The following is a 27,026-nucleotide window of genomic DNA, read 5'->3' as shown; positions in this document are numbered from 1 at the left end:
TCGCTTCTCAGTCCCATCACACACCTCGCTATAGGGCCCGCATCAACATTGCACAATCCTGGCCGCGCCCTGGCTCATGACGCGTCGTCAAGTTGGAATAAGTAGCACTTCTGCGAGAGGACCTTCGGTCTGTTCTGATTTAGCTCACCAGCAGTCAAGTTGAAGCCATGTCGTATTTGAGAAGAAAACGTTATTATGGCACTCAATCCGTTCTTGAAAATCATATGTTAACGTGCTTCTCCTATGCTGATGGAGTCCCGCTCAGATGTTGTCAATAGATGAGCTTTGCGAATGACAGCGAGCATTGCTTAGGCGTGAAGTCTAGATTGGCGACAGACATCCCCATGAATCAGCTTGTGCAGGTGCCAAGGACGTACTTGTGAAACTTGAGCGATGTCGCAGCCTCGCTCAGACCGGGTGATTCGAGCTGGTTTCCCTATAAAACACAGTGAGTATGAGACCTATTTATGTTGATACCTTGAATTCAAGTCGAAAACAGGACGAGCGCCAATACATCATTGTCACGGCAACGTTTCCATTCGGTGCTACCCATAACCCGGTCTCGTATATTCCACCAGCACTGGAAGCTGAAGCAAGATGAATTTCAGCAGCCAGGACGCGTTCGACAATGTGACCGTCGAGTCCCTCCTCACGCTCGCCGGGGTCATCGATGGCGACAAGATCGCGCCGGAAGGACTAGAGTACAGGATCCTACAGGCCCAAGTACGTTTCGAACCCAACTCTTTTCGATTTAGGACGCGTCAAGACTGATTTAATTGATGATTCCAGCTGGGCTACCTCCAGCGCAAACCACGCGCAGAGCAGACAAAAGTCCACAGGTCCGTTGAGTACCTCGCTGATGTCGCGTTATATGGCTGAGCCAAGAGGGACAGTGAGGTCGCTGCGAAGCACCTACCAGCTCTGGCTGACAAGTTCAGAAACGAAACTGGCGCACTCAACCCCGTGATGACACTACTGAACGTGATTTCGTATACGTCTGTGCCGTTTTTCTGATCCGATGATGCGTTGATGACAATCCACCTGTCTTCGAACACAGACCCTACTTTGTTCGTTTTCTCAAGACACCAGGTGGACGAGGTATCGCGGCTTTACAGACCAAACGCACGGCCGAAGATGCCGCTGATATCGAGAAGATGGACGTCGACAGGGTCGGCGAAGTCGGACAGTTTCTAGCGACTATCTTGCTACTGCAGGGTACTTCCGATGTAGACGAAGCAGATAAACGGGCTCTCATACCCAAGCTGAAAGCATGGGAGAGATCTTTCCGCGGCCGACTCGCTTCGGAGACCAGTGGGCGGTGCATCGCGATATTGGCAGATGACCCGTGAGCGCGTTTTCAATAACGCGTGCGCGTGAAGCTTTATTGACTTCGTTTTCATTTAGTGGTATGCGTGGAGCCATGGCCCATGTCAAGAAGATGCTCGAAGGACAACTGCACCAGTGCGGTGGGTCAGGTTGCAGTCTTACTTCTCGGCCAACCGGAGGGGATCTGCTCCAATGTTCAAGGTGAATCTCTTGAACCTGCCGACTCAAATGAGTAAGATCTAAGTTTCACGGTTGCTCCTGTTGTAGGTGCAAATCAGCTGTCTACGTGAGTTCATCGGCTCTTGAGGACAGACCTGACTCTCCCTGACCGTTTCGTCGCACCTTCTTTCAGTGCAGCCGGGAACACCAAAAGCAAGCATGGCCTTCGCACAAGCCGTCTTGCTTCCAAGCTGCGTTCTGATGAGGTCCTTCTGTACGTTTCGCATTCCACGTTACGTGTACTTCGTTTCGCCAGACCCCCTATACTGGTGCTTCTTCGATAGGAGAGCAGTAATATTGAATCCATGATGCATCAATTTGAACTTCATTTATGAACAAGCGTTTCATAGCACAACCATCGGGTGCTCTTATGGTAGAGTAATTTTCGCGTTGCTGACGAGTACTAGGTCAGGCAAACAAGCGCCTCAGACTCGGTGAGAACGCGACTTCGGAGAAGGTTCGGAAAACTTTAAACGACGAGCAAGCTGCGACACGCACCCTTCTGAACGATTCTTCCAGGTGGGCGAAACGTAATCCCACCGCCTAGCGCGGGGCGCGCTGCACCGCACCACCAGACCCCGCTTCCAGCTGCAATGGATTCCTACCCCGAACCGCTCGAGCAGGTAAATAGACACCCGAGAAGGAGTCTTGGGTTGATAATAACTATTGACGTCGCGCAGGCCTTCCAAAGAGTGGAAGCAGAGGCTGAACGACGTGCTCAAGAAGAGCTGGCGGCCGCAAAGCGAAATACCGGTGCACCTGCAGCAGCTTTTGCTACTGAAGTACGACGGCGTGGAAGCATCTCGTTTTCGAAGCTTGGCGAGGTGGGTCGATTCTGGCCGTTGTGCCGTCTTGCCACCTTGGCTGACGATGCGTGGATAGCTCGCGGCGGCAGGTCTGAATAGCGGTCCTCCAATGTCAGTAATCCCCGCCTCGAAAGCCGGCTTCTACGAGGATCAGCTGGTGCGCGAATCTTCCGCGAGATTACTGCTCGGCTAGCCTAATCTCTACGCGATTAGAACCGTAGCTTCGACTCTTTCAGCTCAGCGCATTTGGGTCAGGATGCCGATACGGAAGAAGACAACGGCATTACGCAGCTGCACATTATGGGCGGGCGGCAGTCTATGTCTATCGCCAAGGTTGTCGGCAATTTACTTCCACGGAAACTGAGCAGGGCCAGTGAGGCGAATACGATCACCAATGTGGTGATCGGGGTTTCGGTTGAAGAAGCAGCCATATTAGAGAGTCAAGACCTACAACCAGTCGCTGGCGCCGTGGTATCTGGTCCCATTGGCCCTAGAGGCCAGAAACTTGGGTCGGCGGAGTCCTCGTTGCCTGGGCGCTGGGTGGGGCGCGTAAGGAGCGCTGCACAAAGGTTCTGTCGGAAAGGCACAAATTTTTCTTGACGATCTCGAGTTCGCCACTATCTGTTGTCATACACTCCATCTCCGTTTCTTGTTTCGCCTGTGCGTTGCCAATCGCCCAATTGTCTTCACTTCTCTTTGACTTCTCTCATCTCGGAATCAATTGTCATTTCTCCTCTTCCTTTTTCCCCATGAAGCCCACGTGATGGCATGGTGCTTTTGACTCGGCCAGGGTCCGCACCTTGCAGGGTATCGATCACATTTTAGGTCTTGTTCGCTCACACCACAATAGTTCTCAGACTACCGCAGACCCCCGGCGAAACAAAAGCAGACAACCGAAGATCCTGCAAATCTCGATATAAAATGCAAGCTAGACCGATCGTGTGGTGCCGTGGCCAGTCGATTTTGCCTCAAAACCCTTCTCGGCCGTAGCTTCCAGCAATCTCTCCTCCCCCCAGCCTTATCACCCTCATACCTCATATCCGCCCATCGTGCCATGATTGAGGTAGCGCGAGGCGAGTATATAGCATCGACCAGCAACCTTGCTCATTTGCAATCGCAAATACCAGAGCCTATACATTCCTCTCAGTTTCAGGTGCGTCACTTCGTGGTATAGTAGCGATCCACACAAATTGATATGACAAACATATACAGATGTATAGCGATGTTCTTACCCCAGCCGATATCCTCTTCCTCAACTCCCTCGAATTCGCGTCGCCTGATTTCAAGCAACCGCTACCATACGATGTCGGTACTTCCCTCGACGAACAGAGTGTTTGGGAAGACGAACATCCGCGGGGTACCCTTGCTGGATCGTTGGATCCAACGATGCTTGATATCGGGTTCGACTGCTCGTGCCTCGACAACCTTGATGAGAAGCTGCTCGTGAGCCCCATTGAGTCCTTTGCCGACACCTGCTGGGCCTCCGCCGTTCACGACGACCCCTTGCCCCGATCGCCGCGACGCCACTATCCCCAAATCCACACCAACCTAGGCCTTATTCATTCGCTAAGCGACTCGGATTCAGACGACGAGACATGTCATGACACTCCTATCTCTCCTTATGGTAAATTTGGAGATATTTCGGGCATATTTGTACCGGTGAGTGCTATTGTTGGACGCCGCTAGGGATCGCTGGTCCGATGACCTTCCTCTCATGGTAGACACACACCCACGATATGTCTAAAGACCGTGCCTCACACCTTCCTGGCGATTATTACGACGACGGCGAAAAGTCGCTTATATGGACGCAGCCGCACTTCACTACGTCGGATCCAAAGCAATCGATTGGGTTCTTCCCCATCCCGGCTTCCACAGCCTCGCGACGCAATGCACCTAGGAGACCCGGAACGAGGGGGATAGAGCGCATTATGACCATATGCACAAACTTGATAAGGCTACCTTCATAGCGCTGAAGAAGGTAAGGGTTCAGTGTCATAGAAGCGAAGTATATCCTTCTCACCAATTCTCCTTCTCACCGTGCACAGACCCTCTGGATCTATAACTGTACACACCATACCTGATTGCATGACAACGCCAATACGGTCGGCTTTACGTTATGCATCTTATATCCGCGCCACAGCTCACGTTCCCCTCTCCCTTGCGCGGGCTGTCGTTTCATCGCAGCGCTCGTACGACACTTGTGCTCCTATGTACACGGACTCTATCCTCATGGACGTTTGTTGTACATCTACCAACGACATTCGTTGCCTGTATTCCCATGCCACCATCACCCACACTCCTTCCTTATCTAGGTCTTCATCTACCCCCAGTGTAACTTCTTGGTTTTATATCTCGGCGCAGAGCCGCAAAAACACCCGCGTGCAATCTGGCTATTCTCGCTATACAAACTTCCCTCCTTCATTTGTTGAATGTTCTATTCGAAGTATGTAACGTAAACTTAGCGGTTGCCATCCAGTCTCGAGGGAAGCAACCCCTTTTGCCGATCCGATAATGAAATCGAGGGTACACCCTGGGATGCCATGTCGTCGAATCAGGGAGACAAACGGCGTGCTGGGATTGGGGTTGGATGTCGACGCCTCGACGCCCCATACTCACCAACCCTGAAGGCCTGACCTTTCGTTACCCGAGAATTAACCTACGTCCTCGGTGCACCCTGCCACACCCCTTCACCAGGTCAAAAAGCATCAGCGGTTCGCTTTAACGCAACTGTTCATCGAAGATGTGTCGTGTCCACATACACATGGTTAGCTGGCGAGGGGTAGTAGAGCTTGATCCCGCCTTCTGACCTGTGGCGAGCAGCCTGCTCCACTTATTTCAACAGCGGCGTGAGCTAGGTACCTTCTGGTGCCTTTCGACTTTGCCAATTGACCTCCAATCTGCAGCAGCGTATAGGCTGACAGTGGCTTGTATGATGTGGGTTACGGTCTAGTGTTTCCCCATCGCCTCTACTAAAGGCCGATGGGGCGTACTAAGAACAGGCCGTGCCGCCGAGGTCCACCCGCTCGTGAAGGAGACAGGGCCTCGAACTGCTAACTGATACAGCGCCAGTCCCCTTAGGCTTTGCGGTGATGCTATAGTGCGGATGGAACGGGCGAAGTCACGTCTATACAGTGCTGTGTCAGGTACCATGTAATTAATTTGGCAGAAGGAAGTGACTTACTAGCGCAACTTCTATATGTCAAGATAGCTTCCAGCCTTTCACGATTGTGGGTTCAAGTACCTCCGTATGTTCAATCATGCCGTATGTTCAATCATGAAAAATTATCAGACCGTCCACCGCGTCTACGTGAAGCCCACATCCGTTTCTTGATGCACTCGAAGCCAGGCTCAAGGGATTATCACCGCACGCACGATAGCGTACATCATCGTCCTCCCCACCTGCCCTTCGTCCTGTGTACAACTTTACGGAATGCTGAGAAACGGGCATCAACTTCGTTCGAAGGCAAACCCACGATGCATAGGAAATCAGACTGCAAAGAAGTTTCATTTGAGCAAGATGTACGTGAGCGAGTTTTTTTAAAGAGATCCTTGGTTGACCTTTTGCTTGAACATAATTCCACATGAGTAAAGGAACGGTTACAGGGCCTGGGACCAGTCGCCATCCTGCTAGTCGTAAAGATGCGAAGACTCGGAGGTGACTTCTCACATCTTCACCGTCTTGATCAGGTTCATGATTCCAGAATCGTCCCTGCGAGTGTGACTTGACCCGCCTCCATCGATTCCGCGCGCCACGATGACGAGAAAGATCTCCTGAAAAACAGAGTGGACTTGCATCGGAGCAGCAAAGATCAGCAAGCGAGCGGTCAACCACCCTGCCTCCAAATAATCACAGAAAGAGAGTTCCAACCCGAAGAGGATCATGAGGCTTTTTGATGCTCTATGTCGCTTACCCTGGGATCCGAGCCATCTGCAGAAACCAACGCGACGATGGGTCGCTAGAATTTTGGGTGCTTCCATTATTTTTGCGTCCTGATACACATTGAACGAGATGGCAACATTACCTGATGAGAAGTATACACTTCACACATTGATCTTGGTCGAGGCCACAGGTGCGCAATCTATTATATTAAGTCTCGATCCGTGTGAACTTTGAACTTAGGTAATCTTAGGTAAGCAGCAAATGGCCAACTGTTGCGCGCGCTTCTTCTGTGTGAGGATAGAGGAATAGGAGATAGGAGAGGATGTCTTGCGAGTAAGATTCTGCTGAGAAGGGGGGAATATATAAGCCATAGAGTATAAATATGGGTAGTCCCTTACACAAGCCTCTGAATGAGCTGAACAGGGTCTGTGAAGGCTTGAGATGGGTGCTATATAGAATGATAGTACAGATGTAAATCTCATCATGAAATGAATTCAGTGTATGTAGATCAATATATACTTCAGAAATAATTACATGAGATGTAATATGATATATTCAGTTGATTACCACAATAATGAAGCTCAAATAATGGAGTAAAGGTTGGGGCAACCAGAGAGGGTAGCTAAAGCTACTCAACTTCCATGCCCTAAGCACTGAGTTTGGCTTTGGGCTCAGCATAGGATACTATGAGATTGCATGATTATAGCTGTAGCAGAACAAAATTTCATTTGTCAGGCTTGAATGACAAATTCATAAACCAAAGCATTTCAAGTTCAGGATGACAGGGGATACACAGTAGGAGATAGGAGGCACAGTAACTAAACTCAGTTGTTGTGGGACAAATAGGGGTACTTGGACATAGAATGTTAAATAGAATGGGGGCTGTAAGCAACTACATTGAGCACTTTGACAAGTGCTGATATCAATAGCCAAGACTCCTCAGCACAAATTAAGAGGGAATGATGGTGGGAAGTGGTATATAATGATGGCCAAATCCTTCAAGAGTCAATCCAAGTGAGTGGTTAGCAGACTGAGTGCACAGCAATGGTGAAGCAATAAGTAAACTGTACTCTAATGACTTCTAAGCACCATATTTTCCATGAGATACACTTATCTGTTAAGAGCCACACTCACAGAGGGGCCCAGGGATACACGGACCTGCAGGTGTGCGGTTCCACGTAGAGGCGCGGAGGGAAACAAGGGAGTGAGGACATACAGGCTTGGCTTCAGCCGCGCGTATGTGTGGCCTGAGTCTGTAGCCAGAACGCATGTTAGTAGCCCTAAGGGGCCTCCTGTAAGGGCAACCTCAAGATGGCCGACAGCGCAGGCCTAGCAGAGGGAGAATCCAAAGAGATGAATAAGGCTAACTACAATACATGAGAGAGCTGCTCACCTAGCAGAGGGAGAATCCAAAGAGAACAGGATGGGGATTCTCCATGCTAGGAAGCGAAGTATATACTGTAGTAGCGTGGGAGGAATGAAGGGTAACTGTACAGTACACCAGCCACAGGTACGAACGAATATCACAAGGTACGAGGGGGCATGTGATAATGAAGTGGAAGGGGAATGTACAGGAGTCGTGCCAGCGACCTGGGGAAGTGGGGACAAGGAGTAATGAAGTGGGAAAGGAGGATAGAGGTAGCCCGGACGAGCCCCGGAGTGTATCTACGAGTCCGAGGTGTCCGAAGCGAGTCCGAGGCGAGTCCGAGGCGCGGGAAGACTCCGGAGTCACCGGACGTGGCTCGGATGCGAAAGGAGTGGGCGGAAAGGAAGTGGAAAGGAAAGGAAGCGAAAAGGAACAAAGGGGAACGAAGGAAATGTAGGTAAGAGTCCATGGGATGAAGGAAAGGAGAGAAAATAGGAGTGTCCCCTTACATCACCCCCCCTTCAAGGTTGCGGCGACCCGACGCGAAGATTCCTGCCTGCCGCGCCATGAATTCACCAACCCCGAAACTCCGGACTGCTGCGAGAAGATGTCGAAGTACGACTGCACAGAGCCCGGAGCCTTCCGACTGCGCCAACGCTCCCAGGACTGGTCCAGTGCTGTAGGAGTCATCCGGAGCGGTGCAGGGGTCATCGGACTCGTCGGACTCATCCGGAGTGAGCGCACTGCGTCCGGATGACGATCATGGAAGTCCTTGACCTTCTGGGCAGCATGCTGGAGGTTGCTCGCAGGCTCCCAGGAGTCGTGCTCAATGCCATAACCTCGCCAGCGTACCAGATACTTCAGGACCCGACCAAACCGTCTGCTGTTCCGGACCTCTTCTACCTCGTGCTCTTCTTCTCCGTCAATGAGCTGCGGAGGTGGCGGAGCGACAGGGCGTCTACCCGGAATGGGATCCGGGACGAAGGGAGAGAGTTTGACCACAGGGAAGACCGGGTGGAGACGGGATAAGCCCGGGGGGAGCTGGAGTCGATACGCCGCCTTGCCAACCTTCCGGACGACCTTGTAAGGACCGAGTCGTGCGTGTCCGAGTTTCCGGGAGGGTCGGGCAAGGTTGATGTCCGACGAGTCCAGCCAAACCTTGTCACCCGGTTGGTACTCCGGAGCAGGAGTCCGACGCTGATCATAGTAACGCTTCATGTCATCCTGAGCCTTGACCAATGCAGACTGAGCTTCATCAACTGCAGACTTCATCCGATGTACAAACTCGTTTGCGGACTCCATCCGAGACGGTGGCTGATGAGGTTCAAACCCGAGGCGAGGATGTCGGCCAGTATCTAGGAGGAAAGGTGACTGCTGAGTCGACGCGTGGACCCGGTTGTTGTACGCAAACTCCGCCATAGGTAGGAGGCGAGCCCAGTCGTCCTGACGCTCTCCGACGAAGATCCGGAGATAGGACTCGAGTTCCTGGTTGGTCCGTTCCGTCTGTCCGTCGGACTGAGGGTGGTACGCAGTGGAGGCAGCCAGCTTGATTCCGAGCATCCGGTAGACTTCCCGGGTGAACTCTGCAACGAACTGCGGACCCCGGTCGGACACAACAGACCGAGGGAGTCCATGCAGCTTCCAGACGTTCTGCAGGTACAAGTTTGCGGACCCGAGGGCAGACACTGTGGTGTGAGTCGGAATGAAGTGGGCGCGTTTGCTTACGGAGTCGACCACATTCATGACAGCGTCAAATCCATCGGACTGCGGAAGCTCGACGATGAAGTCGACACTCAGGCGATCCCAGCGTTCATCCGGAATGGGAAGCGGATGAAGTTCACCCATGGGCGGATGCCTTTGGGCCTTCGTCCGGAGACAGAGGTCGCAATGGCGGGTGTAGGATCCGACGTACCAGGACATGTTGGGCCACCAGTAGCTGCGTGAAACGAGCTCTAGGGTCTTCCATCTGCCAGCGTGTCCTGCGACCTTAGTGTCATGGTGCTGGGCTACAATGGTCCGACGCAAGTCCGGTGAGTCCGGAACGTAGATCTTACCCCGGAACATCAGGAGTCCGTCCGATTGGGACCATTCCGCACTTCGGACTGTCTTGCGACTGCCCTGGGTCTTCTTCAGCTCCTCCGCCGCCTTTGCCACTGCATCTTCAAACTTCGCATCTCGCACTCCAGTCCGGATAGCCGTGAGGATATCCTTCTCCTCCCCTTCAAGAGTGACACCCGTGGCACGGACAGCAAAGTAGGATGGCTTGAGCATCACTACATCCTTGTTGTCATCCTTACCATCCGAGTGATCCGAGCGTCGCGAGAGAGCGTCCGGTTTACCCATAGTCCGACCCGGACGATGCTGGAGAGTGAAGTCGAAGCGGGAGAGGTATAGCGACCAGCGGGCTTGACGGCGGTTGAGTTTCTGGGCCTTGATGAAGTACTCCAGGTTCTTGTGGTCCGTCCAGATCTCGAACGGAGTCTCTGCGCCTTCAAGGTAGTGCCGCCATTCTTCGAGCGCCCGGATGATCGAAAGCATCTCCTTGTCGTGTATTTCGTAGTTCCGCTCCGCAGCCTGTAGACTTTTAGAGTAGAATGCGACAGGATGCCATTTACCATCATCCGGATCCAGTTGCGACAAGACTGCACCCGTAGCGTAGTCCGACGAGTCCGCTTCAACTCGGTATGGCCGATCCTCCTTCGGAAAGACAAGAACAGGTTCCGAAGTGATCAGCTCTTTGATCCGAAGAAATGCGGATTGAGCGGAGTCGTTCCACTGCCATTCCTTCGCGCAAGTGAGGTCAAAGAGAGGCCGGGCGATATGCGAGTAGTCCTTGATGAAGCGGCGGTAGAAGTTGACGAACCCGAGGAAGGATTGGAGTTCAGTCCGAGTCCGAGGGGTTGGCCAGTCCGCAACTCCGGAGACCTTCACAGGGTCCATCTCGATCTTACCCTCGGAGATGACGACTCCGAGATACTCCACCTTGGTCTGCTCGAAATCGCACTTGTCCGCTCGGAGGAAGAGCTTGTTCCGCTGGAGGATCTCCAGAACACGCCTGAGGACCCGGCGATGCTCTTCGCGCGTCTTGGTGTAGATCAGAATGTCATCCAGATAGATAATGACCACACCTTCCGTAATGAGCTCCCGGAAGAGGTCGTTCATCATGGTCTGGAAGGTGGACGGGCTATTCGTTAGTCCGAAGAACATCACCAAAGGTTCGAAGAGTCCGCGCGTAGTCCGAAATGCGGCCTTCCACTCGTCACCCTCCTTGATCCGGACATTGTTGAAACCCCACCGGACGTCAAGCTTGGAGAAGTAGCGAGCATTCCGGAGTTTGTCCACCAAGTCCGAGATGAGCGGAAGGGGGTACCGATTTTTGACCGTCATGTTGTTGAGCTTCCGGTAGTCCTGGACCAAGCGGAGCGATCCGTCCTTCTTCTTAACAAAGAACACTGGGGCAGCCATGGGTGACTTGCTGGGGCGGATCTGACCAGTCCGGAGATTTTCTTCCAGGAATTCGTCCAGCTGTTTCTGCTCCGCCGGGGACAGTGGGTAGCACTTGGTAGAGGTCGGTTCCGCTCCGTCCAGTAGCTCAATGGCATGGTCCCACGGACGCGGCATGGGCAGTTCATCAAAGGATTCCTTTGCGAAGACGTCCTCGAATTCCTGGAGGAAGTCCGGGACTGCGCTGTTCCGAGGATCGTGGGGTTTGTTGCGCTGGAAAGCCAATGCGAGGCGCTGCGAGACTGTCTCCGAAGCCCGGACGTGTTCTTCCCGAAGACTCCGAAGGTACTCCGGAGTCGGAGGAGGAATGGCTGCGAAAATACGGTCACCCTTCTCAAGTCCGGAGTCATCCGGAGTTGTGGCCTCATCGTCCTCGTCATCATCCTCGCAGTCCTGAAGCTGCGGAAGCTCGTCCGAGTGCAGTTCCTCGACCATTGGCATCGGACCCGTACGACACTCCCGGAGTCGTACGGACTCCTTGCGTCGGGTCAGCTTGTCATGGCGGAACTCCTTCCGGCAGGTATCGCATCCGGACGGACAGCGGCTCATGGTCACCTCCTTTGTCTGCCAGTCAATCTCGGGGTTGTGCTTCCGAAGCCAGGTGTATCCGAGGATGATGTCCTGCCGTCCGATGTTAGTGACTGCGAAAAGCATCCGTTCCGTGTGATCCTTGAACCGGAGTACAAGGTCCACGACTTCGGAGATAGATCCGTTCTCATTTGGTGATCCGTCAACGTTGAAGACCGGGATCGGGGCGGACAGCTTGCGCCGGGTGAAACCATGGGCATCAGCGAAGCGCGGATGCATGAAGACTCCGGTGGCTCCACAGTCCACCAGGGCCTGCAGGGTGCATCGGTGTTGTGTATCCGTGCTCTGCACTTCAACGGGTATATCTAGTGAAAGCTTGCCGGGCAGCGCGGAGATCTTATAGCTACTGGGTAGCCGCCGTTCCCACTGCGGGCGGAACCTTCGGAGTGTGCGGATTGTAACCGGAGTTGCTTGCTTAACGTCGGACGAATCATCGGAGTGATTGGAATTGTCTATTTCGTCTACGCTAAGACAAGCAAATCGGTTATTTACCAACGAGGTCGCACTGATCACTCGTTGGTCCGGACAAAATCCGCCGTGTCCGATTCCTCAACCGGGGCCGTTCCCTCATCGTCTATTCCTTCCGAGGTCCCCACACTTTCTACAACATCGGCCGCGGTCAGGAGATCTTCGATGGCGGACATCCGCTCCTCGGTGGTCATGAACCGGACATCGTACCGAAGTGGGCACTCGCGGGACATGTGGCCGGGTTTGCCGCATCGGTAGCAGAGCTGCGAGGTGGCGGGTCGGGAGCGGGTGTGGTCGACATCCATTGGGACACCGGGTGAGAGAGCCTTTGGAGGAGGCGGAGGTTGGAAACGGGGTTGCAGAGGCGGGAGCTGAGTCCGAGGCGCGGGAAGCACACCCGCAGGAGTCCGAGCGACTCCGGAGCCAGCTGCTGGTCGGACGAGGGATCCGGAGTGTCCGGAGTTTCCGGAGTGCACGCCAAAGTGGAAGGATTGGTTAGCAGCACGGTTGTCAGCAACCCGCTGTGCTGCCTTGTACCATTCCTCGAAGTCATCCTCGTCCGGACAGTCTGCGGACTCGGCAACACGGCTCTGGATGATGGAGTCCAATCCACGACGGAACTTCATCGTGATGTTGGAGCCCTCAGTGTATCCGGACTGGTCTACAAGGTCCCGGAACTCGTCGAGGTACTCCTGGAAAGTCCGGCGCCCTTGGTGGTACCAGGTGGACTCCAGTTTTAGCATGGCAGCTTCGCGTTCCTGATCCGGAAGGAAGCGAGTCCGGAACTCGGTTGCGAAGGCGGCCCAGGATGCGAAGTACGGATCCTTCGGACTCCGGAGCACCATGTCCGCGTACTCCTTAGCTCGATCCTTCTGGAAGAAGGAGAGACACCAGAGGATTTTGGCCTGCTCGGTCGGAAAGTGGTCCGGACAGAGCTGGAAGTAGATGGAGCATGCGTTGTAGAACGCGCGACCATCCTTGCGGTTCCCGTCGAAGATCGGGGGAGAGGCGGGCTTCAGGCGGGAACGTGGGGTGTTTTCGGATCGACTCGGGGCGTGCTGGGAGGCTTCGGTGCCCCTCAGCTCGGAGTCCGGAGTTGTTTTCGGAGTCTTCGGACGGGGTGTTAAGAGGAGTCCTTCAATTCGGGCGAGTGTATCCTGGATGGAGCTGATTTGGGTTTGGTGTTCGTACGTCTGAGCCCACAAGGTCTGCAAAGTCTCGGAGTCCGGTCCTGAAGCGACTGGCTCGGATGGCGGGATCTGGCTGGAGGCGCCTGGCATTTCGGAGTCGTCAGGGGAGTGAGGGATGGAGTTCCTTGGGTCCTCAGAGGTGGGTGGGAGTAGCAGGAGAGCGTCCGGAATGTCCGCAAAACCGGAGAGACGTCGAGAACGAGTCCGGAGTGGCGCAGGACGTTTTCCGTAGGGCTCTGGTGCCAGGATGGGAGATCCTGTTCTGCTGTAAGGGCAACCTCAAGATGGCCGACAGCGCAGGCCTAGCAGAGGGAGAATCCAAAGAGATGAATAAGGCTAACTACAATACATGAGAGAGCTGCTCACCTAGCAGAGGGAGAATCCAAAGAGAACAGGATGGGGATTCTCCATGCTAGGAAGCGAAGTATATACTGTAGTAGCGTGGGAGGAATGAAGGGTAACTGTACAGTACACCAGCCACAGGTACGAACGAATATCACAAGGTACGAGGGGGCATGTGATAATGAAGTGGAAGGGGAATGTACAGGAGTCGTGCCAGCGACCTGGGGAAGTGGGGACAAGGAGTAATGAAGTGGGAAAGGAGGATAGAGGTAGCCCGGACGAGCCCCGGAGTGTATCTACGAGTCCGAGGTGTCCGAAGCGAGTCTGAGGCGAGTCCGAGGCGCGGGAAGACTCCGGAGTCACCGGACGTGGCTCGGATGCGAAAGGAGTGGGCGGAAAGGAAGTGGAAAGGAAAGGAAGCGAAAAGGAACAAAGGGGAACGAAGGAAATGTAGGTAAGAGTCCATGGGATGAAGGAAAGGAGAGAAAATAGGAGTGTCCCCTTACACCTCCTGGATGTGCCTATAACAAAACCTCTCAGAGTGACTTACAACTTAACTATGATTTTGTGGTAGTACAATTGTGAGGTTTTACAATGTAACAATTGCATGATTATGAAGCTGTGCAATGTTGAGAGGATCCAAGTATGTTGGACTACTTTCTGAATTCCCAAATTTCCAAATCTCCAAGTTCCATGAAAGTGTTACTGAGCAAGCAGAACAGGTAAACATCAGTACTATATAGATGAGGGATTATGAAAAATAATATTTACCTATAAACTCTGCCCCAATGACTTCCAACCCCTTTTATTCCTATGAGACACCCTTACCACTCAAAATGAATCCAATTTAAGCAGAGCAGAGGATGGCCCATTGATTTTATTCCATGTCCTTTTATGTTACTCTTAACTATAAATCTGAGGAAAACTATGTGATAAATGAAGTGAACACCACCTCTGATTTAATGGGAGCACTAGAACAGGGGAACAGGGGAGAGTGGAAGGAATTGTCATGTGCCAAATGTGCAGAACATCATTGATCAACAAGATTTTAAGATGTATTCAATGAATGGAATTCATATATGTATCCCAAAGCCACAGTTCCTAACTTGAGTTTTCTGCATTACTGTATCATTTGACTGTAGGTTCAGTAAAACATAATGGTCGTGTGTGAACTGAACCTTGATGGGTGTTCATCACGGGTAACACTGACGAGTGAACCTCTTAGGGGCTTAGTAACATATTTCCGGAAAATGGCTAAAAATTGAATAAATTATCTCGGGCAAATTTGAGGGCTCTAAAGCATCTAATATAACTCCAGTTTTCATTGAACAGCATAACAGTAATCTAATCCCAGTGAACATGAACCTCAACCTTACAGTGTAATGTGTCACACGGGGTTGTGAACCTCTTCCCAGGTGAACATGTGCCATAACGCGTAATGGGCCGTGAACCTACGGTCAAAATGGTACAGTATATCTATCATGGAAGCCTGAGTCCCATGCGTGACGAAGTCACGGGCCTGAAACTTGTCTTCCATTATGATGGATTGAAGAAGTTCTTGCAGCCTTGCTTCGTCTAACCGCCCTCATTTTTTGCGGTCAATCATACTTAACGTGTAACGTAACTAGCAAGCAAGTTTCGTTGTTTCGAGGGACCTGAGGTCGCATCGGGATAGTCTCCTTCGACGCCGGAGCTGGGATAGACAACGACTCCTCAAGCGAGTATGAGGGAGTGATTCCCTCGTGCCGTGAATTTACTTACATAATGAGCAAGGGCCTCATACAAAAAAGGCAAAAATTCAACTTGATTCCCGCCATCGGGCCGCCTCCAGTGGGCGGCGAGGTTTCTTCTCACCAGCGACCAACCATGTCAAGCTCGTCAAAGAATAGCCTACGTATGGCACTAAACGACGATAAGACAAAATCAAATTGATCCTACCTTGGCACAAGGACAGGATACAAACGTCGGCCATCGAGGTACCGGTATGCCAACTACACTGTAGGGGCTGAGCCACATTGGAGCATCTTTTTACTGATTAGCTAGCTTCCTGTTCCAGGGTGAGTTGCAATTGTAGGCGAAGAGCTGCGCTTTTCCCAAGTGCGGCTATATGAGCAGGCAAATTAGTGTCCATCATGCACCACGGTTCATTGCCTAGCAAGTCCTCGAGGCAGAAGACTCACACAGACTATTTTTACTGCGCAGCACGAGTTGAAGTTGAAAGGCGGCGACTCACCACGAATTCTGCATCGTGCCTATAGAGTCATAGTCCGAAGGCTTGAATCGTCCCAGACATCCGTAGTGCCCGCAGCGACCATGCAAGCCGACATTCCCAAAGCGACATTTCCTCATAATGTCGATTACTACTTCAGCAATGTCATATTCTTGGTGAATACCCCGCAGTCTTGAGGGACCACTGACCTGATCATTTACTCCTTTCAGGTTGAAAATGAGTTATTCAACGTCCCTCGACACAAGTTCCAATCCGAATCAGTGATATTTCGTTCTATGTTCGATCTGCCACCCGGAGATAAGACTCCGGACGGGCTTACCGACGAACAGCCACTCAGACTTGACGGAATCGATCGCGTCGAGTTCAGCAGCCTGCTCGAGTACCTCTACCCCAGGTACGTAATCGACCCGTAGGATACAGTTGAGTAGACGTTGATATCTCGCTGGAACGAGCAGAGGTATCGAAAGACCGCTTCCTCTGACGCTGGCTGAATGGTTAGCGGTCCTGAAGCAATCAACACGGTGGGAGATGGACCGCATCCGAAACGATGCTATCGAGACAATCCCTTCTCTGGTGGCCGATCCCGCCCAATTGTTAGGGCTAGCCATTGACTATAATGTCGAAGCCTGGTTTATCCCTGCGATGAACAAACTTGTTCAGCGTGCCGAGCCCATTTCCACCGCTGACTTGGCGCATATTGGAATCGAGTGCGCACTGAAAATTGCCGCCATTCGTGAAGTCTGTCACTTCAAGCACGCAGATGTGGCGAACTCATGCATACTCCCGCATGCTGTGAGAGGCCCAGTCACCTACAATTGCGACGACAGGATTGGACAAGAGTTCAAGGATCATCTAACTACCCCGCTTCTTTCCGCCGATAAGGCTTTGACTGCTGTATATCTGAACCCTCCTGCATCCCCCAAGCCCAAAAAGAAGCCAACGTCGTTGGGGAAGAAGAAAAAAGTAAGTATTCATTGCGTCGAATGCATGTGTTCATCTTGTACTCACGGACTCTTCTATAGGTTGCACCCTCAGCCAGCCCAACTACGGCAGCGAATACCAGTGACATAGTCGATGTATGATCAAGCATAATGTAGTGCCAGGTACTATTCTATGTCAACTTCAATGGGGAGACGGCTGCTTCCGCTACACTAAATGCTTGAATTTAGAAGAGCCCCTCGTTTTCTTGGGCTGAAGACTACTTCTCCAGTTCTCGCAAGTTCCGGATTGATAACAAGACTGCGCAGCGGATGTGATATGTTCCTGCCACATGTCGGCAGCGTGTTTGTCATTTACCTCGCCGCAGATCGAGGACACAAGTGAAGTGTTGAAGCTTCTGACACCTGACTCTGTAGGCCCATTGATCCCAGTACCGCGGCCGCTGTAATCTAGAATCAGCCTTCTTAGAGCCTCGTGCAAGAATCAAGGCCGATATGCTCAAGTGTATCGAATACTTAAAGCACACGACGTCCGATGGGTCTTCACGATTGATTATAGTGCAATCCACGATGTCTGGCGAAGCTCCTCCACAATTACGCCACAACAGTGAATTCTACCTCGACTGGATCACCTTTCAGGTCTGCCCAAGGTCACATCAGACCACGATGAGCAATGTACTGACATTGGTCTATCTAGGTCGAAGACGAACTATTCAAAATTCCTATCCGATGCATCACTTTCGATACCGAACCATTCAAAACACTTGCCTCTCGTTCCTTGCCCTCAGGCGATGGTCCTGTAGAAGGGATGAGCGATGAATCTCCGATTGCATTATCCGATACTTCCAAGGTAGATTTTCAACGATTACTTGAAGTGTTGTGTCCTCTGTGAGTGTTCTAGCGACGGTACTATCCTCATGCACTATAGGTTTACCGGCGTTCTCGCGTACAGAAGCTTCAAACCCAAGCCTATCACGTCTGTGGAGATTTGGCACTCGGTGTTGAAGCTATCGACAAAGTGGAGACTCTTGGATGTTCGAAGTTACGCCATCGAGACGATGAACCAATTAGGCCTTTCCCATCAGAATATGCTTCGGTATGGGCGCGACTACAAAGTCAGCAACTGGGTGATCAAAGGGTGCCTAGGTTTCGCGATACAAGAAGCTCCGTTATCCGAATGCGATGCCAAAGATATCATGCAGGGTTTGAGTCTAGATGAGGGCGTGCGCCAACTCATGCGAGTTGTGGGTTTGCACGAGAAAAACAAGCTTTCCAATACAAGGGGTTGGAATTGTCCAGTCTGTGTATTCGGCGAAGTGCGGTGCATGAACTGTTCCCGCTATTCTTCGCGAAACTCCCCTGTCAAAACGGTGGTCGATGAGGGGACGGTCCGTATGAACTTCAAAGTCGAGGTCGCTGAAATAGTGGCGGACGAGAAATGTTTTAATCGCGAGTAGGGGGGTGCGTATATACGCCCATCGTTAATGTCGATTATGTCGCATTCATGAAGTGCTTTGAACTTTTGCGACTCTCGCGCTTAGACTGGGTCGGCTCTATATGATCTATCTGCTTCGACATCTCAAGACGATTCGGTGTCGCAAGTGTTCGTGCAGCCCAAGGTGTAAACTCATACTTGTCTCAGCGAAATTCGCTATGCCGCAGGCCACTCATAAACCCTCGGAATAGGTGATTCAAACACAGTCTCTAGGACAAGGTAGTGGTCTGTCGAATTCTCCTTGTCTTTCCCACCCAACGGCGCACTGTTTCAGGCCGAGTCGCCGACTTCGACTTCTTCCAGCATTAAACAAGCCGGCCTACATGTCTCATCTGCATCCTGATCCACCGTCTGATGCTTAAAACGAAGGAAGGAACCCTCGATGCCTTTCATTTGTCACTTGGCGAGCCTTACCCCTCTGACTATTTTTACTGTATCCTGCGACTTAAAAGGCGACGATTGACCAAAGTTCCCTGTGTCAATTCCTATGGAACTACCATCCTACCCGCCGTCGCTTGAAGTTTCCATAGTTGCAGAGCCCTCAAAGCAGTCGGAGCCCGTTGGGACGTCCACCGTGACGTCCCCAAAGTGGTCTATCATCATAACGCTGATTACTACTTCAACCTATCATTTTTCTGGTGAGCGTGTTTTATTCTTTATGAAGCCATGGATGAAACTGACCAATCACTCAAACTAGGTCGGAAATGAATTATTTAGCGTCCCTCGACACAAAATCGAGTCTGAATCGGTCATATTTCGTTTAATGTTTGGTTTTCCATCTGGCGATGCAACTCCTGACAGGCTCACCGACGAGCAGCCGCTGAGACTTGATGATATCGATCGAGTCGATTTTTGCAACTTGCTGAAGTACCTTTATCCCAAGTACGCAATTCACCTTCATATACACTTTTGGTGAATGCTGATTCTTCGTGAGTAGAGGTATTAGCACGCCGGTTCTATTGACGTTAGATCAGTGGTTGGCCGTATTGAAGCTCTCGACGTTATGGGAGATGGAAGACACCCGAACGAATGCTATCAGGAATATTCCTGAGCTCGTTGCCGATCCTGCCTGATGGTTGGGGCTGGCCATTGGCTTCGACGTTGAAGTCTGGTTTGTCCCTGCAATGAACAAGCTCATTCAGCGTGCGGAGCCGATTTCCATGGCTGACTTATTGCACATCGGCATCGAGTGCGCGCTGGGAGTTGCCGCCATCCGTGAAGTCTGTCACTCCAGCCATGCAGGTGGTTCTGGGTCCTACCTCCCACCGCAGGCCGTGAGAGGCGCCGTCACCTACAACTCCGACGATAGGATTCAACAAGAGTTCAAGGAGTATCTGACCACGCCGCTCCTTCTTGCGGACAAGGTTATAACTGCTTCGGATGCAAACGAGGCTGAAATCCCTTCCGAGGACACTCTCACCACATCCAGCAATATGAAAGGTTTGAAAAGGAAGAGGAAGAAGAAATAGGTATGTACTCTCGATTTCTTTCAACGGATTCCCTTTTCGTACTCACAAAAAAGAATCCACTTAGCACAAGCAATGACGGTGGCATGGTTAATGTGTGGTTACGTCGGCTGTAGTGCGCTGTACCATCTTATGCCAATTTTAGAAGAGAAGGCGGTTGCTTATGGAAATGCGTGAGTTCAGAAGGGACTTCTGCTACTTGGACTGCGGGCCACTTTCTCAGCACCCATCTGGACCGATAACAACAGAACCGCGCATCGGATATGATCTTTTCTGCCACATGTTGGCAGCATGTTGATTGCTTACCTCGTCACAATAGAATCGAGTTCTAGCTGTGGGCCAACTGATATAATCGATCCTGCGGCCGTTGTAGTCGAACACCCTTCTTATAGCCTCGCGCAAGCATCAAGGCTGATACGTTTAATTCATTTCTCTCGCGCCAATATTTAAAGCACATGACGAGGTCCGATGGGTCCTTGCAATCTGTAGTAACGCAGTCCACGATGTCTGACGAAGCTGCTCTACCATCCCGCCGAAACAGCAACTTCTACCTCGAGTGCATTACGTTCAAAGTGCGTCATGTCGGGCTGTTGCGAAAGCCACGTCTTCCCCTTACTTTTTGTTCTAGGTTGAGGATGAGCTGTTCAAAATTCCGATACGGTGCATCACTTTCGATACCGAACCATTCAAGACACTTGCATCTCGCTCATTGCCCACGGGCGATGGTCCCGTAGAAGGGACAAGCGATGAACATCCCATCATATTGCCTGATACTTCCAAGCGCGATTTTGAACGGCTACTCGAAGTGCTGTGTCCTCTGTAAGCACCAACCAATAATGATGCAATCTTGAATAAGACCTCGCTCGCCTCTAGTAGCTTCAAACCCAAGGCCATCGCGTCGACGGAGGTCTGGGAATCAGTTTTGAAGCTATCGACGAAGTGGAGACTCTTAGACGTTCGAAGTTATGCCATCGAGACGATGAATACTCTGAACCTTTCTCACGGAGAGATGGTTCGGTATGGGCGCGACTATAGAGTGAGCAACTGGTTGATCAAAGGATACCTTGGCTTTGCCACACGCGAATCTCCGTTGGATGAAGGCGACGTGAATGATGTCTTTCACGGCGTGAGCTTGAATGGAGGCATACACCGACTTGTGCGAATCGCGACATTGCGAGAACGCAAGGAGGCCTTCGGCACAAGTACTACGCCGGATGGGACATGCCCGAGTTGTAATTACGGCCATATCAGGTGCGACTACTGTGGTTCTGCAACGGACCACCCTAAGAAGACGATGGTTGACGAGGGGATGATCCGCACGAGCTTCCAAGTTGAGGTGGATGAAATAGTGATAGACGAGAGATGTTTCAATCATGAGTAGGAGCTATACATCTATATACCTTTGGTTCTCTTCCTATTACTAGTATTACTCCCATGACAGCCTCCGCGCAGCTACCGGCCAAGGGTCCCTTTCGCTTTCTGAAAGGGATGAGCAATAGGGGTTACAAACATTACCCAATAAGCAGTCGCTCTGAGCTCAGAGTGTTACTTATGGTTTTTGAGGGCGAAAAATTAATGCTGCAGGGGATTCAGACAAGCAAAAACTGGACTTGGCAATTTTAGTATTGCATTCTACACTAGCCTTACTACGCGTATCAACAAAAGGGGTTTCGTTCTACTCTCGTGTTCAAACGGTCCGAGGGGGTTGAAAAGAATACAAGTCATCCATCGAGAATATTAGTGTAAAGTGGGTAATAAGAAAACCGTAAAATGAATGACTGAAATGCTTGGAATCCAAGGTATATCGAAGGAGAAATTAACCCAATATCGACTTGAAGGCGGCGTGCTTGTGAAGCAGCCGAGAGTACAACCCAATGCCTGGGCCAGTAAAAGAGATCAAGAGCCTATACAATATAACCCGAACCATAAATCTGAGTGTTTTACTGACTATCTTTGGGGCGACAATTGGCGCGGATATTTAAAGCCGACGAGTCGTGACCGTTACATGAGAGAGCTCGAGAATGGTAGGAGGGAGGAAGTGATGCGATGGAGGAGGTGCATTACAGAGGTTGCGAAGCTTGAGCGGCCGCAGAGGGAAACGTAATGTGTGGATTTAGTCTTGTTGCGTAACATGTAGAGGGTGAAGAGAAGTTGACGTATACATTCTGGTACGAAGGGAACCAAGCCCATCCATTCGCCATCATCACCCCATGAGTGCGAAGGGCTAGGAATAGTATAGATTTTCAAATATTATGAATCAATCATGGCCGAATGCCATCTATAGGAATTGGTCGCAGTGCTTCACGCCTGAAATCCGCGGCTGCCAAAGTTATGAGCAACGCATCCGAGCATAAAATTTGAGAGATACGTACTATCTAGGAAGACAGTGTTACCCCACCAATCAACTTGTATCGTGCCATTCCTTGGGAACTACGACGGCAATATTTTCAACAGACAGCAAACTGGGGAATATCATGAGAAACTCACCTGTAACGTGAAGAAAATCAACATGAGCGCGACGACTGTGCCACTGTCAAGAGCAGCGCTAGTCACGTAGTTGAACTTGCTCCACCAGGCGAAATTTCTCTTCCGGATCAGATATTGGAAGATGAAGCCAACGAGGAACCAAGAAGAGTAGTTGATACCGGTCGCGGGAGGGATCGCGCCGACACCGTTCAGAATGACCGGTGTGCTGACATATTTAACCCAAGATTCGGGATATCGGCGCTGCCATAGCCAGAACGGTACAGGCAAAACCGCGCCGATGGCTATAGCATAGAGATGTGGGTGGTAAATTGATCCAGACCCAAATTGTCGACTTGGCCCAATGAGGCCCCTGAGAAACGATTCAGATAATGCCCAACAGAAAAAGGAAGGGATGGATCGTACCAAACAGCCGAAGCGGTGAAAAAGACTTGATTGTGAGGGCAAGTAAGCGAGCTTGGTTGAGTGGGTGTACATATTCCTTCGATGTTGGTGAAAATCCAGTGCTTGACACCGACTTGGATGAACGCAGCCAAGATCGTTGCAACAGATTGAACTACACTTAGAAGTTAGCTAAAACGTCATTGAAGTCCGCCTTGAATCATACCCAGGAAGGTTGCGCGCGGTGGGACTTTCACGTAATGGCCGAGCTTGAGATCTTGCACAAAGGAAGTACCAGCAGTCAAAGTTTGTACGGAATACGCTTTGAACACCTTATCAAGAGTCGGCGGTAGTTAGATTCCGAGTGACGAGAAGGTTGAACTCGGCGACTGACCATGTTCGCAAGAGGATTACCCGGTAGCAGCGAGCCCGGAATGATTTGAGCAAGGATATTCAGGGAAATCTATGACGATCGGTGAGCGTTAGTTGACAACCAACAATTTGAATACTTACTGGTTGACCTGTCATGGCGTAGATGAACCCAGAAGGCAAGATGTAGACGACAGGAAGGAGGACTGCCAATAGCAAGGCCCAAACTGGGACTGAGGTATCCCAAACCTACAACCTTGCGTCGATATCGTCTCCCAAAGAAGATATGATAGCAAAGACCCACCTCAACTGCGACCACGGCCAAGCAGAAGAACAAGATAAATGCACTCGCATACCACCAATCTGGCACTTCGGGGTAGTTCCTCATCAACTTCGCGTGGATGTCATCTTGCTCCAACCTCATCTTCTTCACGCCGTTCCATAAGCTCTTCCCGTGATACAGCGCAGTGTGCACGATCACACATGTGCTCAGCGCGAAGGCCAAAAGGTACGTCATGGCGTAGGTAGCCGGAAGATATAATGGCGAGTAATTGTTGTATGCCTCGAGGTCGAAGGTGTCATCGTGCTTCAACACTTTGCTGACATTGTAAGACTTGCCGAAACGATCGTACGGCTCGTTGGCAGACATGGGGAAATGGGCGAGATACCATGTCTATCAGGATGATGTCAGACGATAGTGCATTTGGTTAAATGAAGAGGGCTCACGTTCGTGTAGTACAAGATTGGTGTCAAAATCCAATAGAACAGCACAAATCCGAAGAAAATATGGACTTCAGCCCACCACGGTACTAAAAATAACAAATAATATCAGCGTCCCGCAGGGAAGATAACTGACAGGTGGACAGGAAGGGAGAAAGGAAGACAGCGGGAAAACATATGAGATAAGAATGTGAACGTACCCATCAGCGGACTCCCAATCCAACTTATCTGCGTCCAATCAAATGTCAAGACTCCCATTCCCAAGCCGGAGTGCACGCCGAATAATTGGTTCACCGGGACGTTATTCGGTGCTGCCCAGCAAATGTATGAGAAGATGGAGAGGGCTTGGAACAGGAAACCTTTCCAGAGGTGTCAGAACCAGCAGGGGACGGTGCAGTCAGAGAAAATGGGCTTACCAGGGAGAAAGAAATACACGAATGTACCCCCAGTAACTAACATGAAGAATTTATATCTTGAAATGCCTCCGGTCCCTTCGTCGTCTTCAGCATGTAGCGTGTTGAGAAGTGCGCAGGCAACCAAATTCTGCGGCCAGACCATGCTAGCAGGCCAGACCAAGAATCTCCGACAAAGACCGGCCAGCCCGAAACCCGTGAGTTGCGTTGCAAGAACCAACACCAAATTAAACCAGAAGCCCAATTCGATTTCGTAAAACACTTCGGAGACAACTATAGCATTGAGAGCGTAGGGCGAACCGACCGCGACATTGGCCATGATATAGACAAGAACGTGCTCTTTGATATTCCACGGGCCAGGATTCAGCGAGAACTCGATTGATGTAGGAGGCGATGGCGACGATCGAAACAAGAATGCAGGGAGTGGGGGGAGTGGGAGCCGGTAAGTCGTGATAGGGAGGGAGAAGGCCAGAAGTTTTCCAAAAGGATATGCGACCAAGAGTAGTGCCAGTGGTACAACCGTTGGAGCGGGGGAACGGAAATTGAAGAAAACATTCATCGCACTGCAGCGCGATCAATCGAAAATTGCACAGCTAACTAAACTGGAAGATGCGTACCTGCTAATCATACACAAGAACAACCCGACAAACCACATTCGAATTGTCATCGCTGGCATATCGGGATCGTCGATGTTTGACACGGAGGCCCTAACCTCGGGGTAAGGGCTATCCTCTTCCTCGATAGCATCGAAGTCGAACTCCATCCTAGATGCATCGCAAGGATATGTAGGAAAATGAGAAAGAGTGGGAAGGGGATACTGGTCAGTAACGGGATCAACTCTGGATGAACGCATAGAAGAGGGAGTGAAAGCGGCGACCTCGAAAATAGGCCGCAGGCAAGGCCAATAAGAGAGAAACGCCAGGAAGAGGGAATCATCCTTCGGAGGTTCACATACGGCCCTCGTAAGCCTAACGAGTGAAGCTAAAGCCAAAGCCAAAGCTCTGGGTACACGAAGACGCCAAAGATACTTCACTCCAACCAAGGAATTCACCGAAAGGCTTGATCATGAAGGGCGTTCGTATACAAAGCCCGAATCAAGTTGGTCCGAGGGCCATGGCACATGGAGGGAAGCCCAGAGAACGGGCAAGTTGGTCAAATATGCCGTCGCTTGTTCATAATGACACGTCCGGGATATTGGTCATATCCATATCACTCACTCGAACTTCGCGACTCCCGCAGAAGACCTCTCGCGGGTGCAAGAAGGAAGAGCGCAGAAGTTGGATGCAAGGGTCGAAGTCTTGGGAGAAAAAAGGTGGAGATAAAAGGAACTCACTTGATGGATCCTTCTCTACTCTCGTCATAGTCCTCAATCAAGCTGGGCCCCAAGCTCAGCGAGTCGGCGTCCGTAGAGCCAGTCGTCATACGCTTCGGCGTCTCCCTCACTGCTTCCAGATCCTTTTCGTGCTGACCATGACCGGAAGGCAGGGAAACGCGTACTTCACGGGATGATGCATTTGTTGTAGCAGTACCAGGGTGGCTCATCGTCGTCGCTGTAGTCGGAATTGCGTGCTCTTTGTTGGAACTGATTTTCCGCATTCTGTACGGGTCGTCGTTCGCGTCGCTATCGGTGGATGGCGGGGGGTCGCTGGTGCCATAGGTGTAAGGCTGCGTATAAGGCCCTGTGTTACGATTATGTATTGAGCGATGTGAAGTTGTACTGGGGGTTCGGGTGAGTAAGGTGGTCATGTATGGATTATTGGTGCTCGGCGTTTGAGACAATCCTTGTGGTAAAGGCGAAGAAGGACCGGAGGGTGGGAAGCCGACGAGGGCAGTCGAAGAAGCCACTGTGTCGGCGGGATAGCGTGCGTATGGATCAAACGTAGGTGAGGGATAAGCTGGGGCCGTTGTCGCGGCGGCATGTTCGCTCGGGGTCGGTGCTGTTGGCGGCTGGGGCTGCGCTTGATATCCAGGAGCAACTTCGCTATCGTATGTTGGCTGCTGGGAACGGAATTCCTGCTGTGGGTTGTTCTGACCGTCCGCGGTTGAGGGTGGGAGAAAAGCAAAGACGTCCTCATCCTCACTCTCGTCCTCCTCCTCGAGAGTGTACTCTTGCGAGTAGGTGTACTGTGGATCGTGATCAAACATCCCTGCGGAGGTCGATGGGCGACCACCAGCCGCAGTGTACGGCCTCTGTGAGTCTGCCGTTGTTGGCCCAGCTGGCATGGCTGGCTCGCTAGCGGTCGTCTAGAGTAGAAGGATGTTCGGTAGAAAGAGTCCAAGGAAATGTGTCGCTTGAAAGAAAAGGAAAGAGAGCGTTGAGGTCGTCGTGGGGGACGACGACGACGGAGGGGAGGAAGGAGATGATGGATGGATGCGCCAGAGGAGTGAATTGGGGAGGCGACAACCGCCAAACACTTATCTGCCACTTCAGGCACTGATTATGTGCCTGGTCATCATTTATTTATTTATTTTTCTGTCTTTTCCCAGCAACTTAGCATGTCAGACGGAATCTTCCTCTCCCAGCCTGCATTTATCCTGTCACCAAGCACCGAATTCCGGCCTGTCTCGTCCTCTGGAGGCTTGGACTTTGCAGACCTCAGCTTTGCAGCGCAACGCTTGCGGGCAATAGGGTGGGTATCTCCGTGCACGGGGATGCGACCCGAACTGTCCTGATCGACAATGTGCTTTACCGAGCCGAGCGTCCACAGAGTCCATGAACATCCGAAATCTCTGAGAATCATCTTCTGTGAGTTTTGCAATACTCGAGCGATTCGACAAACGGTCTCAATCAGTTCAATCAGAGACCCTTGGCTTGAGCATGCCTGAGCCGCCGCAATGCCC

At 51.4% G+C, this 27,026-nt stretch overlaps 6 protein-coding genes across 6 annotated transcripts; 5 read left to right on the top strand and 1 right to left on the bottom strand.

The window, feature by feature from the left end:
- Window positions 1-597: 597 nt before the first annotated feature.
- PC9H_008073 (uncharacterized protein) lies at window positions 598-4,318 on the top strand (the record flags this gene model as incomplete). The annotated part of the gene is made up of 14 exons (XM_036777593.1): window positions 598-723; window positions 790-839; window positions 894-989; window positions 1,058-1,345; window positions 1,405-1,527; window positions 1,594-1,612; window positions 1,684-1,759; window positions 2,065-2,168; window positions 2,226-2,369; window positions 2,428-2,508; window positions 2,565-2,900; window positions 3,202-3,504; window positions 3,564-4,010; window positions 4,073-4,318. 14 exons carry the CDS (start codon window positions 598-600, stop codon window positions 4,316-4,318), a joined length of 2,439 nt encoding a protein of 812 aa, XP_036631213.1.
- An 11,684-nt stretch (window positions 4,319-16,002) lies between these two features.
- Window positions 16,003-17,001, top strand: PC9H_008072 (uncharacterized protein; the record flags this gene model as incomplete). Its single annotated transcript, XM_036777592.1, has 4 exons — window positions 16,003-16,074; window positions 16,129-16,313; window positions 16,375-16,882; window positions 16,942-17,001. 4 exons carry the CDS (start codon window positions 16,003-16,005, stop codon window positions 16,999-17,001), a joined length of 825 nt encoding a protein of 274 aa, XP_036631212.1.
- A 426-nt stretch (window positions 17,002-17,427) lies between these two features.
- PC9H_008071 (uncharacterized protein) lies at window positions 17,428-18,314 on the top strand (the record flags this gene model as incomplete). Its single annotated transcript, XM_036777591.1, has 3 exons — window positions 17,428-17,496; window positions 17,555-17,745; window positions 17,786-18,314. The coding sequence occupies 3 exons, from the start codon at window positions 17,428-17,430 to the stop codon at window positions 18,312-18,314; spliced, it is 789 nt and encodes a 262-aa protein (XP_036631211.1).
- Window positions 18,315-19,476: 1,162 nt separating this feature from the next.
- On the top strand, window positions 19,477-19,821 carry PC9H_008070 (uncharacterized protein; the record flags this gene model as incomplete). Its single annotated transcript, XM_036777590.1, has 1 exon — window positions 19,477-19,821. The coding sequence occupies one exon, from the start codon at window positions 19,477-19,479 to the stop codon at window positions 19,819-19,821; it is 345 nt and encodes a 114-aa protein (XP_036631210.1).
- A 500-nt stretch (window positions 19,822-20,321) lies between these two features.
- Window positions 20,322-21,199, top strand: PC9H_008069 (uncharacterized protein; the record flags this gene model as incomplete). The annotated part of the gene is made up of 3 exons (XM_036777589.1): window positions 20,322-20,390; window positions 20,447-20,637; window positions 20,692-21,199. 3 exons carry the CDS (start codon window positions 20,322-20,324, stop codon window positions 21,197-21,199), a joined length of 768 nt encoding a protein of 255 aa, XP_036631209.1.
- An 880-nt stretch (window positions 21,200-22,079) lies between these two features.
- On the bottom strand, window positions 22,080-26,330 carry PC9H_008068 (uncharacterized protein; the record flags this gene model as incomplete). The annotated part of the gene is made up of 13 exons (XM_036777588.1): window positions 22,080-22,138; window positions 22,191-22,248; window positions 22,306-22,654; window positions 22,708-22,858; window positions 22,910-23,015; window positions 23,078-23,146; window positions 23,197-23,301; window positions 23,357-23,725; window positions 23,779-23,861; window positions 23,973-24,131; window positions 24,189-24,748; window positions 24,803-24,949; window positions 25,519-26,330. 13 exons carry the CDS (start codon window positions 26,328-26,330, stop codon window positions 22,080-22,082), a joined length of 3,027 nt encoding a protein of 1,008 aa, XP_036631208.1.
- Window positions 26,331-27,026: the final 696 nt, after the last annotated feature.

The sequence above is a fragment of the Pleurotus ostreatus genome (assembly GCF_014466165.1).
Source record: "Pleurotus ostreatus strain PC9 chromosome Unknown scaffold_5, whole genome shotgun sequence".
Lineage (NCBI taxonomy): Eukaryota > Fungi > Basidiomycota > Agaricomycetes > Agaricales > Pleurotaceae > Pleurotus > Pleurotus ostreatus.
This window is presented reverse-complemented; position numbering and strand designations above follow the sequence as displayed.